The following is an 18,375-nucleotide window of genomic DNA, read 5'->3' as shown; positions in this document are numbered from 1 at the left end:
TTGGGGCCCTGTCCCCGCAGAAATCGGGTTGCTGTTTACGGAGTTTCTGTTCCCCCCTCCGCTCTGCCATCGGTGTTTTGTACCGGGCTGGCGTTGAGTTGTGATAAAAACTATTCTTAAAAAAAGCGCCTCTTAAAAGTCGGTGCAGAGCGAACGCTGCTGCTGCTACTGCTGCGAATGTGCAGCAGCAGCAGCAGAGACGGTGACGACGATGACGATGGTGACGATGATGACGACGATAACGACGACGATGATGATGACGACCACGTTCCGGATGGCGAGAGCTGCCACGGTGAAAAGATGTGCGTCAGTGAGTATGGTCCCACTCCTTGGTTTGGAGAGGAGGTTGTTGGTGGTGGTGGTGGAACTTGTGATGACTTTCTTCCCTTGTGATCCAACTCATCGTTGCGACGTGATTCAAACATCGACCGTTTAGTTTTAACGCTGCATCGAATGTAATGGCCTCTAGTGGCTGGACGATGATGATGAATGAATTGGCATGCAGTGTACATACAAAGAGTAAGAGTCAAAATTGTTTGAAAGGAGGAACCAACAGTTTTTGAATGCTCACATGAATTCAATAAATACGTGTGTGTCCATGTATGTACCCTCTGGGGCGGTGGTGCAGTGGTTAGCGCACTGCGACATGAACCCCAGCGACCCACGATCGATTCCCGCTCACGGTCAACATCAGCGATATGTATCAGCGACGGATATCCTGGGCGTCCTGAATTAAACTGGGTTGTCAAGTGCGGCGAGCTGATGGTAACAATGCTGGTCACCGATTGTGCTACATTTAAACACGTGAAGGCCGTTGTGACCAAAGTTAGGATTTACAATTAATTTGAGTGTCAGATCACGCGACGTGACCCGAAAATCAAATATGAAGCTTGATTTGGATAAAATACAGCTCTGATTCTTATATACATTTAAAGCTATTGGTTTGAACGTGATGATGATCTGTGGCAGGGCGTGTGAGAAAATATGCCACAAGTGCGGATTTATATTTTTTAAAAAGATGTATGCAATCTCTTTGAAAATAAAAGGTAACTTAAATTCTCGCTCCACTCTCACCTTGGCTGTTTCCAGTTGCTGCCTGAAAGACTCCAAAGGTCGAATCATGATCTTCTGAGCATTTTCCATCTGTCAAGGCGAGTCATAACACACACAAGACACACGCGCGCACACACACAGCAGAGGTCGCAAACGGGTTTTGATTCCTTACCCGTACCCGGCCGCACCAGGGTCGCAAATGGGCACCCGTACCCGTACCCGACCGGGTACAGGTAGCCGTATCCTACCCGTACCCGTACCCTACCCGAAATGAGTGACAAACGGTTACTCACCAGTGACTCACGGCCTACCCGTACCCGTACCCGGCCGCACCAGGGTCGCAAACGGGTACCCGTACCCGTACCCGGCCGAGTACGGGTAGCCGGGTATCGGGTAGGGTACGGGTAACAGGTACCCGGTTGCGACCTCTGACACACAGGCAATACTATTACTCATAACAACTCACTTCCAGTGTCTACAACAGCGTATCTGTGGAGTTGATGTAGTATTAGCTCCAGTAGTCAAAAGACTTTGACAATCTCAAGACATTTCCTTTTTTTCTTGGCCTCATTTGCATTCCCTGACATTCTAACTTACTTTTCTAATCCCTCAATACGACGCCTCTTGCTTGCGTATGTTCTCTCATCCATGTGCACCTCATTCAGTCTCGGTATAATTCAAAGCATGCTTCCTTGTGCACTTTTAAACTTTTGTTCCATCTTATTCGTCAACGACCGTGCTTCTGGTGCATATACGACAGCATGTCGTAGGCACTGCTTTGAATAGACTGTCTTCTTTAGGCACACTGTCTTCTTCTTTTGATTTGTGGTCCTTTCCCCACACCTCCACTGAGCACGGTTGGCTACGCAAGGTGTTAAATAAGTTCAACGTACATACACTGGTAGAATAGCGATGAATGCGAGATTATTTCAAAGCTAGTTTCACCATGCGACTCAGGGGTCAGAGATACTGTGCAAGCACTGCTGAGATCCTGGATTCCAATCTGCATTTCAATCACCCATGGTTAAATCGGGCTCAGGCGTAGTTGATGCGGTGAGATGTTAACTACCTCACCTGGTAACCAGGAGGTCGTGGGTTCAATCCCAACCCTGGTGCCTGTATATTTGGAGTTTGCATGTCTCTCTCTCTATCTTTGCCGTGGTCGTGTGGATTTGATCTCCTGGTCCTCCGGTTTTTCCCTCCACATTCAGAATCAACATCACGCGTTTAGCGTATTTGGCCGCTATACATTTCCACATGGTGAGCCGCTTTTTGTTGAGCTATCATTTGTGGCAGCCAGGTTGCTTCTGACAAAGAGCTGCATAGTTCAGTTGGGCCTTGCCTGGTAAAATAAGAAATAGTTTATTAGTTTTAGTTTAGTGATGTATTATAAGCCCCAAAATTAAACACGTCATCTGGTGATACACCATTGCCAGTGGTGCACAAAGCACTAACAATAAAAAAAATAACTCAACACGTTCGTCAATAAAACGGGGGCCTTAAAAGAAAATAATTTACAAATAGGCAACGTTCGTGAATGGCCCTTCGCCACACTACATAGGAAGGTAGAGTGGCTCACTCAGGAGTGGCTCACTCAGGAGTGGCTCGCTCACTCCACCTCTCTGCCCTCTCTATTTGTGCGCTTTGAAGAAGGCCCATTGTCGGGAACGTCGCATATTATTAAAAACAAATTCTTCTATGGCCACACTGTTATTGACGAACGTGATGATTTTTAGTTTTACTCCCAGTACAATTGAACAACTGACAAACAGAAGCGTTTGAGAAGTTTGCGAGTAACTTTTGTCGGCTCCGTTGGCTTTTTTTTTACAATTTTAACCGATGGATTCACAACAGTGTTGTGAATGTTTTAGCTCGAGCAACGGCTCTCAAAAGCTGAACACACCAACGCACACATTCCGGGAGCCCGCGTCACAGGTGTTGTTTAAAGACAACACAACGGGAGGTAACGATTGACCAACAGTGGTGGGAAACGCTGCAGAGTGAGACTCATTAGTGGTTATTGTTACTGCTGCTGCTACTGCTGTTGTTAGAGCTGCTGCATTTGCTGCTGCTGTTGCTATCTCAGTCAGTCAACCCATGGCACCTGGGTCTGTCCCGTGACTTCCTGTTAGCGAGCCTTTGACACTGCACATGGCCTCAAAGTGCACCTGGCCTGACACCGTGGTAATGTCACCACCACTAAGTAGCGAATGGTGGCTGTTGTTGTTGCTATTGCTGTTAAGGATGATGCTGCTGCTGTTGCTACTGCTGCTTTTACTAATGCTGCTCCGATAATACCTGCAGCAAAACTATGTCAGCCAAGAACGGGTTTTGCGGCGGCCGAAAGCACATTTGTTCAGGGCCCAAAACTCCCGAGTGGCCCACAAACAAGACAAATCATCTTCTTGGGTCTTTCGGTAAAGTCACGTAGAATGGAAATAATAAAATAATAAAAATTAAACATAATAAAATAATTCTCACGACGTTTCGGCCACAACGCAAGCAGCCGTCCTCAGGTGAAGAACAGGTCTGTCGAGAAGACAGAGTCATTCAGACTCTGTCTTCCCGACAGACCTATTCTTCTGAATGACTCTGTCTTCTCGACAGACCTATTCTTCTGAATGACTCTGTCTTCTCGACAGACCTATTCTTCTGAATGACTCTGTCTTCTCGACAGACCTATTCTTCTGAATGACTCTGTCTTCTCGACAGACCTATTCTTCACCTGAGGATGGCTGCTTGTGTTGTGGCCGAAACGTCGTGAGAATTATTTTATTATGTTTTATTTTTATTATTTCCATTCTACGTGACTTTACCGAAAGAACCAAAAAGATGAATCCCTGCAGTCACGAAAGCTTTAAATCGAAAGACAAATCATGATCAGCCCACAGCTGGAGGAGGCCCTCCCTGCACTGTCATTGTCCACGCTATCCTGCGATGCAACTATTCCATCTCGCGGTTGCACACAGACGATTTCTTCGCTCCAGCTCCTCTGGTGGACGTCCTCTCAGACACGGTCCATCCCTTATTGATCTTGACCATCGGTTGAGGTCGTTTCTAGCGGCGCCTCTTGACCATTGCCACTTACACTTCCTGGCAGTTTGACCGATATCGTTAACACGCGTGTGTCGCATGTAAGCATGTTGCACTTCTTTAGCGCCGTACGTAGCCAACCGTGCTCATCGGAGCTGCGGGGGACGGGCAAAAAAACTAAACGCAGAGTTCTCGAATCCAGGCGTCCCTCTTCCCATCCCTTGATGCGATGCTCAGCGCGTGCCTCTTCGTAAATCTCTGCACACTTTTCACCCTTTACTTCACCGGCTTTTCTCGACGTCAATGTTTCTGAGCCACGCTCCACAGCAGGTGGCACACGCATTGATGGATAATATATACTTTTTAACCAACATTATTTTAATTCGGACAGTAAAAACGACACCAACTTCATGGACTGCTGTCCGTCTAGTTTGTTTTGATGAACGAATCAACCCTCGCGTATCGCTGTCGTGGTGAAATAGCTCACCATGGGAGGGGGCCCAGTAGATGTGGAACACCCCGCCAATGCTGGGCCAATGCTTCCAACAACGTGCCAACGTTGGCCCAACATTGTATGTTGAAACCATCAAACTATAAAAAAACAAACTAATTTAACTATTTCAATTTTACCAGGTAAGGCCCACTGAGCTGTATTAGATCTTTTTCAGAAGTGACTTGTCCACAAATGACAGCTCAACGAAGCGGCTTATCGCGTGGAAATATATAGCAGCCAAATACTCTAAGCACACATTGATCCTAAATGTGGCGGGAAAAACCGGAGAGCCCGCAAAGAAATACACGCAACCACAGGGAGAACACGCAAGCTTCAAATATACAGGCGGCAGGGTTGGGATCGAACCTACGACCCAGACGAGGTGGTTAACATCTCGCCACCACAGAGTGTGGACCCGTCGGCCCCGGCGGTGCCGGCTACGAATTCAAGGCGACGCGTCGGCGATCGGCGCCGGTGCTGGAGGGCGAGGCACTCACCACGCGCGATCGCTCCTCGTCCATCAGACGGAGCAGCTCGGCAAACTCCTGCAGCGCCACGGCTGAATGGGGAGGAGAAAAATATCACAATGAGACACTCGAAGAAATACGTGGATTTTGCATTGCGCGACGATTGCAAGCGCATCTCGACGCGCTGTACAGAAACCGTTTGAGGTGCGCCTCATGTGCATGGTTATATATTCAGTTTGTATAATATAAGTATATATGCTGAACTTCTTTCGCACCGTACGTAGCCAACCGCGCTAATCGGAGCAGTGCAGTGCTTCTGCACCATTTTCATTCCACTGCTCACGCTTTTCGAGCTGGCTCGAAATTCGCGGCACATCATTTGCCCAACTGCGCATGCGCGACCGAGGGTAGCGATAATGCCGGGGAGGTGAGGGCTGACGGCCGTGTCTGCTGCCAACGGAGAGGGTAGGGCAGGAGGTGGGGGGGGGGTAGGAGTGGGGGCAGGATCGGCCACTGAACGGCACGGGAGAGAGGTTCGTCCGTCCTGGCTGGTGAACTGTGAGGCTCTTTCCTTTTCGATAAAATTCCGAAAATACAACGGTACACCTTGGGACTTTGCCGAAGCGTACTGGATGTTCTTTTGCACACCGCTCGTGTAAGCGCTGCTCTCGGGAAAACATAGTCAGTCATATGTAGCACTGCAACATCGTCTGTCATGTGTGAAAGGGAAGAGGAAGCTCTTGAGCATGGCCTTGAGCAGGGGCAGGGAGCCGCCGGCATGGATGGCTGGAGTGGGGGGGGGGAACAACCGAGAGACGCTGCGGTCACCAAGCAGGAAGCCAAGGCACCCGGATGAATTGTTTGTATTGGTGACCGACGTACGTGTGTACATGCGGCGCTGCCCTTTGTGTAAATAAGGGCCTCGCCACGTCAGGTAGGTTTTCGGCAGTGAGTTGACCGGTTTCACCACGCAGGTCAGCATCGATTTGGTGAAGGTGGGGAGAATAGACGCTGGGAGCATAGAAGTACAGCACAATTATCGAGTATGCTGCATTGCCCTCTGCTGTCCACCACATAGCCCCGCAGTGGCCAATAACTGTGTCCCGCACGGCGATCGCCAGTGAAAGTACCGTCCGGGCTCGGCTCTGCTTAGCTTATGCGTTAGCTCAGAGGTGAACAACACATTCAGAATAATTCAAAATTAAGTGGCAGTAATAAATGTTGCACCGCTGTTTTCTCCCACGCGTACCAGACTTGATTTCACTGAGTGTACCTCTTGTCCTCTTGTAGATGTTAACTTCCTCACCTGGTATACAGGAGGTTGTCGGTTCGATCCCGACCCTGATTCCTGTATATTTGGAGTTTGCATGTTTCTCTCCCTGTGGTCACGTGGATTTTTATCCAGGCACTCCGGATTTTACACATTTAGAAACACGCGTTTTAGAGTATTTGGCTGCTATCAATGTCGACATAAGCCACTTTATTGGGGCCAGGTCGCTTCTGAAAAAGAGCGACATAGCTCAGTTGGGCCTTAGCTGGTAAAATATAAACTTAGTTTTAGTTTAGCATGGCCACGTGCCCGAGCGTGAGTTGCTGCAACATAAAAGAATGGAATTCTATTGCCACATCCAGCCTCATAAACACACAAGTTGAGGGTGGTGCGGACCAGCTCTAAGCTGTCTTTGTTGTGGTTCCAATTCAAAATCATATGGGTGCTCATGCAGATTCTACTGTCCTGTACAGGACGAACTGGTACAAGGACATTGAAAATAAAACCACAATCATTTTGTTCCCCCCCCCCCCCCCCCAGGCGAAGAATTAATTTGGAACTCTCGCACAAACGGCCAGAGGGATGGGATATGACAGAACTAGTCCCGAAAGCCCTTCAAATGACCTCTGGTATCCACACAATAGTGGGCACTGCACCGTCTCAAAATGCCCATTTGCAGTGGATAGTGCTCATCGCAAACTGCAGCACAATGCCATGTTCAAAACCTCACAGCTGGAATTTATCCAAATGAAGTGAGAAAGTAAAATTATGAAACACAGATTGTTGTCTGGGTGCAATCATTGGTGAGGTGACGAAGCTGAGACCATCAATTTACTGCAGTTGAAACCCCCGGTGAAAATCACAGCCAGTTTCTTGGATTCAAACCCAGGCTCCGTGCCACGTCTGACCCCCCCAGAGGCCATAATGCTGCTCAAACCGCCACATTCCCTGCTTGTTAACTCGATTAACAAAAGCAGTACATTTTACCTCCATATTTCGGGCCAAAGTTTCCAAAGTCGGTATTGCAGTGACCAGGGGACTCTTTTTAACGTACGTGGCCTCTGCATTGCAACCAATATAAACTATTTCTTAAACTTAGATTTAAAGCTTTAATGACTGCAGGGGTTCATCTTCTTGGTTCTTTCGGTAAAGTCACGTAGAAGGGAAATAATAAAAATAACACATAATAAAATACAATTCTCAGTGAGAATTGTATTTTATTTTATTATTAATAAAATAAAATAAATGAAACATAATAAAATACAATTCTCACTGAGAATTGTTTTTTATTATGTTTTATTTTTATTATTTTATTATTTCCCTTCTACGTGACTTTACCGAAAGAACCAAGAAGATCTTTATGAAACTATTTCTTATTTTACTAGCTAAGGCCCACTGAGCTATATAGCTCTTTGTCAGAAGTGACCTGGTCATAAATTAGAGCTCAAGAAAGTGGCTATCATGTGGAAATGTATAGGTGGAGGGAAAAACCAGAGGACCCGGAGAAAAACCCACACAACCACGGGGAGAACATGCAAACTCCAAATATGCAGGTCTCAGGGTCGGGATGAAACCCACGGCCTCCTGCATACCAGGCGAGGAAAGTAACATCTTGACACCGTGGTGTCCAATCAATGGAGCCACCTGTGTATGTGTCGCCTGCGATCGGAAAACCCACGGCAGATTTTTCCTGCTCTAACAAACAAGAGCCACACATAAATCACGAAAAGCACGTGGTTTTCCTTCCAAAGAATTAGTCGATGCCTCGTTTTCCCACTGCTTAACCCGGGCAAGCCTGGCACGGCTCAAGAAGAAGTCACAGCAGGTTGTTTTTCCCCAGCAGGAGCCAGATCAGTCGTTACGAGTCGAGACGCAACACACGCGGTTGACGCTGCGGGTCGAGTTGTACAGTAGGGGCCACAGGTGATGCATCTGCCAGTCATCTCAGTCGGTCAACCCTCGGCACCTGGGTCTGTCCCGTGACCTCCTGCCAGTGGGCGTTCCGACACTTCACGTAGCTTGGCACAAGTGCCGTGGTGACATCACCGCCACTTATTGGTGAGTGGCGGTTGTTGTTGTTGTTGTTGAGTTGTACTGACGGACGTCACACGTAACGGAAGCACCAGTAACTCCTTTCCCTGGCGCTGCTTGGACCCGAAGCAGGATTCGGACGTCTTACAAGGAGGCTTGGTTATGGTCGGGCAGGGCAAAATACCCAGTGGACATCACCTATTAGCTCAGCTCGCATGTGCTAGTGGAAAATGGGTATAAAGCAGCTATTGTAGTGTAGTAAAGCAAAGACAAAGATCCCCCGTATGGCCTTAACAGACTGTTGGGGCGAGTGCTGTTAGGAGCACCTATGAAGGCCGACACGGCACACAAGGGGGTGGGTGGCCAGCACCACGCTCGATCGCCTTTGTCTCTCCAGTGATGATGTTTACACACCACGCCAGGTACTCATTTGAGGCCGAGTCAACCTAGGGGAGGCCCAGGACCAGTTCAGATTATCGTCGTGTTGGCTGCGTGCGGGAATCGAACCCGGGGTCGCCGGAATTTTAGCGCAGCGGCGGTAACCGCCACTACGGCACTGCTCCCCATGTGTAGTAGCGTAGCTACAGCGCGCCGAACAGACGCGTTGGTCCCACTCCACGACCACGACGGCCGCGATCCACGCAAATCGGTGCCTGCGTGGATCTCTACGGAATCGTCCTAAACAAGGGGCCGCCCTTCGTTAACTCCGAACGTGTAACAAAAAATATTCAGAGCAAACGGCAACAAAAGCGCAACTGTGAATAATTACTCCCCAACACACAACCGGTGTCCTGAAGCAGCAGCTAATTTGCACGTTTTGTTCACGTGACAAACCTTACTAATCGGCTGGTGGCGGGTAAAACGACACGTGAATATTTACGCGATCTAACCCCCCAACAACAAACAAACAAAACCTTTACTGTGAATAATATTGGTCGCGAAATATTCCTACGAGCCAAAACCGTGAATAACCGCTGGGTAACCGATGGCAAGTGGCCTCAACGACGCAGCTCGTTTCCTGTTTTCTGAGAAAAAAATGTAAAACCTACAAAACGCCGCTTCGCACAAAAAAAATAAATCGCCTGCGCCTTATCGTGCATCACACACGGCTTGGGAGGCAGCTACCTGGGGGGGGGGGGGTGAGGGGGGAGTAATTTCTGTTATTTCAAGGAAGAGATTTTAACGGAGGGGAATGTTGCTGTTTTTTGCACTGCTTATTAAATGAAAAAAGAAAACGGTGAGAAGCTCAAAATGCACCGCCCGGCCAAACGGCCTCGCTGGTGCCGCAGGGGGTTTCTAAACACGCTATTGGGCACTTGTCAGGACCCCCCTGAAAAAAAACCCCGCTATCTCGAGTCTTTTCCTGCGTAAACAAGCAACGCGGTTGTCGTACTTCGTAGTAGTGATAATCATGCCCGAGCAAAGAAACCACCTTGTGATTACAGCAAATCAATACAAGCATTATTATTGTTATTACAGCAGCGACTGAAGTGTTCGCGTGAATTTTGTGGAAATGCCCAACTGCCCTTTGCTCACTTGGCGCAAGGAGTTCCGCTCATCACAGTTGTGTAACTCCCACCCCCTCCTCCTCCTCCTCACCCCCGCTCCTTCCCCCACGAGCGTTGTGCTACTCGCACGACGTTACGTAACCCTGCCCTTGTGGCAAGACAAGCGTAGACTCCTGCACCGTGGACTGGAATGACTGTGCCAACAAGCTCGACTGGTATGAAACCTAAGGCCGTGCGCATCATCTCAAGACGAACTTCGCTCTCCGTGACATAATGAGCTTTTTTGACTTTGCGATGGCAATGCACAGCTACCGATTCCCCCCTCGGGCATCGTCACGCGGCGCATTCGATGACTCGGCACGATACAGAATCGCAATTCGGGGGGCCGCGATTCGAAATCAAATAATTAAATTTTTATTGTCTCATTCGTACCGGCTCGCTTGGATTTGTCTTCGTCTGTTCTAACTCGTGTGTACGGTCTCGCTCACACTGCCTGTCTTGTGTATTCTACCTCTCTCGAACTGCTTGTTGTTTTGTTGTCCTTGCCCTCCCCCCCCACACCTCTTAGCACGGTTGGCTATGTGCGGTGCGAAATAAATTCTACATACATACATTCACCAAGACGCATTGACCAGTGTGGTGAGGTATGGTCAAATAACTGCCCACGGCCCGCATGGTGTGGGGAAGGGCCTCATCCGGCGGTGGATACAAGGGTCGCGCATCTATGCACGGCAGGCTACGTTATCGCCACTATAACACCACTCCTGACGTCCCACAATGTGCTACTGTAGTTATTTCACTGAACCAGTAAAACGGTGATGGTGGTGGTGATGTCGTCGTTGACGTATGCCAGAGGTCGCAAACGGGTTTTGATTCCTTACCCGTACCCAGCCGCACCAGGGTCACAAACGGGTACCCGTACCCGGCCGTACCCGTACCCTACCCGGGTAGGGTACGGGTATCGGGTACCTGATTGCGACCTCTGGGATGAAGCCGTGTTGCAGGCACGGGTTGGTTGAGTCTAGGAACTTGAATTGTGAGAAGAGACAAGACGTTGGGAAATGAGTGACAAACGGTTACTCACCAGTGACTCACGGCCTACCCGTACCCGGCCGCACCAGGGTACGGGTAGCCGGGTATCGGGTAGGGTACGGGTATCGGGTAGGGTATGGGTATCGGGTACCCGGTTGCGACCTCTGACGTATGCACCGTTATTGAGGGTGATGACAAGGCCGGGTGCACCTCCCGATTCGCACGGGTGGCTACGCACGGTGCGAGAGAAGCTCAACGTACGTACGCGCACATCGATTCCAAAGGCGAGCGGCGCGAGGGGAGAAGCGGAGGGAGAAGCGTGCGGAGAGAGCAAGGGCCTTGCGCAGAGCGATGGCCCTCAGCCCCGGTACGTACCGATGTTCCCTTCGTCGTCGGTCTCTGCATCGCCAATGATCTCAAAGTTGAAGCTCTGCAGACACTGGTTGAACTTCTCCTGGGCCTGAGAGAGAGCTGCGTTTCGCACGGGAGAGAGCAAAAGCGAAACGAATCCGGGTGTCAGGAGTTTTGTTAAAACGTTACCGTCGATTTAAACCTAAAAGAACCTTTTAAGTCGTACGCAGCTTAACCGGAGAAACAAAGTTAGCGGATGGAAACCGCCATAACAAAACGCTCGTTTGCTTTAGGAACATAATGTCGTTCGCTTTAGGAGCATAACGTCGTTCGCAAGAGTCGGTCAATCATACGCGCATTTAGCTCCCGAACATACCGCCATAAGCATGACTAGAATTATAATTGTTGCTGTCGTAATTCCCAAGGACTACACAACACACAAGCTCTGACGCTCAATTTCTTCCCAGTCCACGCTGCACCGAGTTGTTCATGTACTGAGCGAGGGTCCTTGTGTTCAAATAAATATAGGAAATATAAAATGAATGGCACGATACCAGACCTCTCGAACCAAGTCTCGTCTCTCGCACATTCAGTCAGTGGGTGTCTCGAGTTAATTGAGAGCGAGCCGATTCTTAAGATGTTTCTTGTGCATGCGAAGTTGGCGCTTGTCGCAAGGCGAATCTCCCTCCCCATCAACCCCGAGCAAGTCTCACCGCACGTCCGGCCAAACTCAGGCGCAAAGTTTCACAATTTGAGCAACCTTGGAACACCGAGTGGGGTATTATAAAAAAAAATGTCATTCTAATAATACCTAAATGGTGTCAAATTGAAGCTGGCTACAGTTTCAGAACACCATAAGTTTATATGTGGAACAGTGTACGTCAACGGATTGACACACAAAAGGTCAAACTGAATGCACCATGACCGTGACAGCAATGATGAAGGTCAGCTCAACAGCGTATGTCCAACACCGAGGTATTTTACGAGCATTCCTCTCCGATAAAAAAAATGGACGGATGACTTAACCGAATTAAAGTCCTAACTGGTCGATATACTATACCCACTCAAAACGCCACTTCACGATTACACCCTGAGCATTGCACGTGTCTTTAAAGAGCCCGAAATGTACGTTCCGAGTACGCGGACCTGCGCTGGGGGTTAACCCCGGGCTGCTGTAGACACACGTGTCGGGGCTGTCTGACACAGACGTGGCTTTGCGGGATGCCACAGAGTCTGCGAGGCCAAAATTAGACCTGGATGGGACTGTCGCCGCTCCGGTTTGATCGCTTGGATCACGGATAGGAAGGTCGCGATTTTAAGTCGTGGGTCCAGGGATTGACACGCAAAGCCACCGCCAACGCTGTCACCGTCATCATCATCATAATCACTGTCATCATCATCATTTTGTTGGGGTTATTAAAATGAGTACCGCTCTGTGGAAATTCAATTCAACAGTGGCTGTCCGAGGGAGAGAATGTCTTATCTTATTTTTGATAGAGCGCCTTTGATCAAGGCGCGAAACAGGTCCCCTGGCATGTAAATGTTGTCGATCCACTGCTGGATGAGGGCACCCGCACACCGTGCGGGACACAGGAGTTTATTTGACCATCATTGATGGTCTTCTTGGTTCTTTCGGTAAAGTTACGTAGAAGGGAAATAATAAAATAATAAAAATACAACATCATAAAATACAATTCTCACGTTTTGGCGTACAACGCAAGCAGCCGTCCTCAGGTGAAGAACAGGTATGTCGGAAAGACAGCGTCTGAATGAAAAAAAATTCATCATTGATGGGTCGGTGACGGCGGTGACAGCGGTGAGCGCAGCTCCCCGGAAGCATAGAAGTACAGTACGACGATGGCTTTTTCTGACCGCCTTCCGCTACTCACCGCAAAGCCTCACACAGGCCTAAAACGCCCGTGGGTTGTGCTTTGCGGTCGCCCATCCAAGCACGATCCATGCTCAACCCCTTCTTAGCTTTGCGTGGTCTGGTGAAATGGGGCCCATTCCTGGCGTAGCAATGTGTAATCTGCGCCAACGTTTCAGGGCCACCAACAGTGCGATGGGCATTGCACAACGAATGCACGCGCAGATGGAAATGATGAATGTTTGACCTCTTGACTGCAATCCTGTGCTCGATGCAACAGGTGACGTTGCTAATGCACATCGGGCAGCACATGACTGCAAGTAACTGACGCTGAACACGTGACGATAAGATGCATTGTAAAAAAATAAAAACCCGTTTTTATGTTTTTCCTGTCTTTGTTTCAAAACCTGTCCTCCTAAGAAATGAACAACAAATGTCAATTCAGCACAAAAAACCCCTAAAAAAATGAGCACGTGCTGAAGCTTAGGAATGCATTCGTTATAAATACTGTATTGTACACTCGCTGTATGTGTTTCCTTTTAGGCATTCAATTGCTCTGTATTGAGAGTTAGTGATTTGCAGATATACCCAACTCAACCACTCGCTCACCCGCCTACTCACCGCCTTCACATGCATATTTGGGACAGTGTGAAGTTCTATGGACATTGGTACGGTGTTCGTAGACCCAGTAGCACACAGGAAGAGAGTCTTTTATTTTCTACTCTTGTGTTAGGCATCCACCGCATCGTCCGAGGTTTGTGCGGTTCCTGTTAAGCGCTGCCCATTGTTTCCGTGGCAGATGAGCGCCTACCAGTGTGGTAGTGGGGACTGATGATGGAGCTGTAGATGATGATGGTGGTAGTGGTGGTGATGGCGATGATGGGGGCAATGTTTTTCACCGCCCATGTTTTTTGACGCACGTGAGAAAGGCAATGCATCAGTGGCGTTGCGGTCACAGATAAATAAGCGCGTGCTCTTACGTTTTGCTGGAGAAGCTACAATCGAGGTTGCAAGCGAATAAAAACGGGTCCGACACAAAAGTAGCAAGCAAGTCCCACCCTCAATTATCACCAAGGGCGTGTGCCACGTCACTCACGGGAAAAAGCTACACTCGCTTGACGTATCGATTTAAAGCTTTAGTGACTGCAGGGATTCATCTTCTTGGTTCTTTCGGTAAAGTCACGTAGAATGGAAATAATAAAATAATAAAAATATCTGTCTCCTCGACAGACCTGTTCTCCACCTGAGGACGGCTACTTGCATTGTGGCCGAAACGTCGTGAGAATTATCTTATTATGTTTTATTTTTATTATTTTATTATTTCCAATCTACGTGACTTTACCGAAAGAACCAAGAAGTCGCTTGAAGTAATTCATTAATTCATCAACCCGTGTTCCTTTACGGGAGACGATTGACGGCGATAAAATCAGCACTGTTTGATTTTAGCGCATCATTCCGGTTAACTATTTTCTGCCGCGAGGCTGTTTCACAGTTGTGCTGTACTTCCATGCTGCCACCTTCTCCGACCCGTGCCGATCGTCGTGGAGGAGTTCGGCCAAGTAACCCGCGACGGCCAACACGGCTTGGGAAGGCCATCGTCCAGCAGAGCTTTGACAAAAGGGCGGCGAAGGACTGCCTTGTGGTTTACACCAGGACCTTCAAAAGGCAGCAAGAGATCCACACAGCTCCACGTGGGTTTCAGTGGGAAACCCACGTGGACTTGAACAAAAAAAATTAAAAGCAAAGCGACCGTGAATCTTCAAAGAAATTTCCACTGCATCCAAAGTGCGTTTTTTTTACACGGACCGCCTGACCAGCCGGTGGAGCTGGCAACCGTCCCCCTTGTGTGCCGTGCCGGCCTTCAATAGGTGCTCGCGAACAGCACTTGTCCCAAAAGTCTGTTAAGGGGCCGTCCATAAATGACACCACGCGATTTTGGACGATTTTTGATCCCCCCCCCCTCTCGTCACACGGCGTCACAAAAAGTCAAACCCCCCCCCCCAAAATATGACATCACAAAGCTCTGCACCCCCCCCCCAAAACCATATTTCCATTTTGAAAATAAAACATGCTTCAAATCGCTTTAAACTATTGTCATTGTAGTGCGTATTTAATGTGGCGCTGCACTCTGATGTTGTAGGAGTGTTGTTATAACAATTCTATATTTATTTAAAGTTGCGCATTTCTCAAACCCCCCTCTCCCCCCCTCGTCACACATCGTCACAAATGTCTGACCCCCCCCCCCCCCCAAGTGCGTGACGTCATTTATGGACGGCCCCTTGGTGAGGCTGGAAGAACATCTGCCAAGGAGGGGGTCACTTCTTCTCGGTTGCTGCTCCCCCTTCGTCGTCTCGAACTCACTCGCGTCACTTGAACTCCGTGCCGTTGACGGTGTCACCACTTCGGTCTACGCCGGATACTCCGTTAACTCTCTGAAGCTCACGCATTTTGTTGTTGTTGTTTAATGTACTGTATATAATATGCTATTTATTAGCCTCTCAATTGTATTGTCGTGCTGTCGCACGGCGTCTGGAGATGCGGCTGCATCGCAGACGCCAGACCCAGGGGTCGACGAAGCAAAATAACAAGAGACATTTTTAATTAGAATTTGGTAACAACAACAAAAAAACCTCAATATTTTATGAGCCGCAATGCACCGCGTGGTGAATATCGAGACGGCGGGGGTCCTGAATCAATAACGCAACGAAGCCGTCACTTAAAGGGCCGCACGCGACTCCGGATCCGCAGTTTGCCGACCCCCTGCCGCTGGAGAAATCGAAATTGCCCTGGAAAAAACCAGGGGGAGTGGGGCTTGAGGTCACGGTGGGGTCGGCTTGAGGTCACGGTGGGGTCAGCGAGGCCCGTGCCAGGACACGGCCCCTCCAACGGGATTTTGTTGGAGGGGGGGGGGGCCACGCTTCAGGGGGGCGATGAATGCTGCCCTTGTCGAATGCCGGTGGGGGGGGAGGGGGACACAGTGAGGATGGAACGCCACGTCCAGCGGCCCGACCGCAAGGAAAACGCACGGGCGTTCGTCGCCGCCTGCAGATGCCAGCTACCAGCAGTCACAGGGGACCACTGCCAAAGGTGATATCTCAAAAGTAAACCACGGAGCAGCAACCGCACCTCCGCTTAGCTCAGTTGGCTGCGTACGGCGCGAAAGAAGTTCAACATACATCCGTGAGCCCATCCATGGACGGGGTTATGAAAAAAAAATGCGGACTCTGTCTTCACGTGCGCGCCGGTTTCATTAACAGCGGCTCCTCACTCGTCGGGGGTCAGTGAGTTGACCCCCACGTGGCCGCCAACATGCGGGCAAGTAAAGCGATGACTTCATAGGCAAACAATGAAAGTGTTTTTTTTAATAACCCTAACATACACGTATATTCTCCGCAATTTTTTTTCAGAAACCAGGCCACCTCTAATTACCCCGGATAATTGAGAGTTGACTGTACTGTACTCGGAAAACGATGCCAACTACAACCTTGATGTAAAGCGTGACAGCTCGGTGCTGCCTGGCTGCAATTTGGCTCAGAGGAGTTGCTTACCGGATTAGCCATCAGATAAAATAAAATAACCAGCACTGTGTGCGAGCACATAAGCAGGGAACGTGTCCCGCACGCAAACTAGGACACTCCAGGATTTATTTGCACGAGGTAAGGGGCCCACCCGAGACGTCACGCAGCCTCGTCGAGGGAGCCGCAAAGAACAACACAGTACGCCACAAAACTCGGAGTAAAACTAACCTCTGTGTAAATTTGAGGCTTAGAAGACAACCTCACAGTGTCACTTTTCTTACTGCCATGGCACGTCCTCGGCAGCTTACGCGTGCGTATTCACTGCACAGGATCGTCGTCGGCCGTGATCGATCTGCCGCTGGATGAAGGACCCTCCCTCCTCAAGCTGTCGCCGTCCTCTCACGGATCTGTGACGTGAAACCAAAACATCGACGGGCCTGCATGCGAGATGATTTCATTGCTCGAACTCGGCGGTCGACGTCCTCCCATGCGTATTTCCTTCTCGAGCTGCCAACTCCATCCTCGGTATGGACCACCGGACGTCGCTCCTTCTAGCGACGTGTCCTCCCCCAAGGCCACTTACTTTTACGAACAGCCGACATGAAATGTTTGACGAGGTACGGCAAGTGAACACGGTACGACATTGTCCATCCATATCTCAGCCGTGGGCAGGAGTGACGGTGCAGTGACTACGAACCCGCCGACGCGAGTGCGAATCCAGGATCTCGGCTATCATCGGTACTGTAGTGAAGTGATTTCTGAATCGGGCCTTGGCCACCCCCTACCCCACATGGACCAGCGTGGTGAAATATGGTCAAACAAGTTCCACAAACAACACTGCATGGGCAGGCCTTCATTAAGCAACGGATTGACAAAGGGGTCAAAGTTATTATTGCTGCCAAGTTGAATACAAGCCTGGGGCCTAGCTGACGTATGCACATACCTGGGTATACAGTGCCGTACATTTAAATACTTGCTCAATGACCTTTACAAGCAGCTGAGAGAGCCCGCTGACACGGCGTACTAAAACTTCACCAACAGACAGCATAGCTCTCCAATGGGTGTTACATTATTTTATTTAGTTCCTGAAGAAGCACCCAGCACGCGGAGCGAAACGTCGGACATCATACGACCGGAAAACACGTGGGAGAACTACGCAGCACGACGGCATCAAAAGCGCACGATGCCGAAAGCGACGACTGAACAATGACAATTCAAAAGTAAACAACAGCAAAATAAATACAGATGGCCTTGGCAGAGAATCGAATTCGGTTCCTCCGGGTTCGCATCGCGGCGCACTAAAACCAACGCGACCATCGGTTGTCCACCAGAAGGCAGAAGTTGTCCCGCTTGTGTGCACACAAACACCTGGAGGATATCATCTTCTCGGTTCTGTCGGTAAAGTCACGTAGAATGGAAAGAATAAAATAATAAAAAGTAATTCTCACGACGTTTCGGCCACAACGCAAGCAGCCGTCCTCAGGCATAATGCACGGGCATAATATGACTTTGAAAACCCTCCGCCCACCTCCTACACATTCCACAAGTAGTACTAATCCCATATCTGCATTTCCCATAAATATGCTAAATTCCTCTTGATATGCAAATTCTTTTGTCAAGGCGCTCTTCCCCCTCCAACCCAGCTTAAATAAGCGCTCCAAGCCTGGGGTGTTTCATTCAGACTCTGTCTTCCCGACAGACCTGTTCTTCACCTGAGGACGGCTGCTTGCGGTGTGGCCGAAACGTCGTGAG

At 49.3% G+C, this 18,375-nt stretch overlaps 1 protein-coding gene across 5 annotated transcripts in view; it reads right to left on the bottom strand.

The window, feature by feature from the left end:
* The window catches only part of ARHGAP10 (Rho GTPase activating protein 10), a 100,978-nt gene that overhangs the window by 70,056 nt on the left and 12,547 nt on the right, over nucleotides 1-18,375 (bottom strand). For all 5 annotated transcript variants that reach the window (XM_061552376.1, XM_061552378.1, XM_061552379.1 and 2 more), the window contains exons 2-4: nucleotides 11,263-11,358; nucleotides 5,077-5,138; nucleotides 1,075-1,143 (exon numbers count right to left, since the gene is read on the bottom strand). In XM_061552376.1, the coding sequence (XP_061408360.1) occupies nucleotides 1,075-1,143; nucleotides 5,077-5,138; nucleotides 11,263-11,358 (227 nt within the window). The remainder of the gene's footprint in view (nucleotides 1-1,074; nucleotides 1,144-5,076; nucleotides 5,139-11,262; nucleotides 11,359-18,375) is intronic.

The sequence above is a fragment of the Lethenteron reissneri genome, chromosome 16, assembly GCF_015708825.2.
Source record: "Lethenteron reissneri isolate LAM-NWPU_2019-01 chromosome 16, ASM1570882v1, whole genome shotgun sequence".
In the NCBI taxonomy this organism is placed as follows: Eukaryota; Metazoa; Chordata; class Hyperoartia; order Petromyzontiformes; family Petromyzontidae; genus Lethenteron; species Lethenteron reissneri.
The sequence above is the reverse complement of the archived record's forward strand: the minus strand, read 5'-3'. Positions and strand labels throughout refer to the sequence as shown.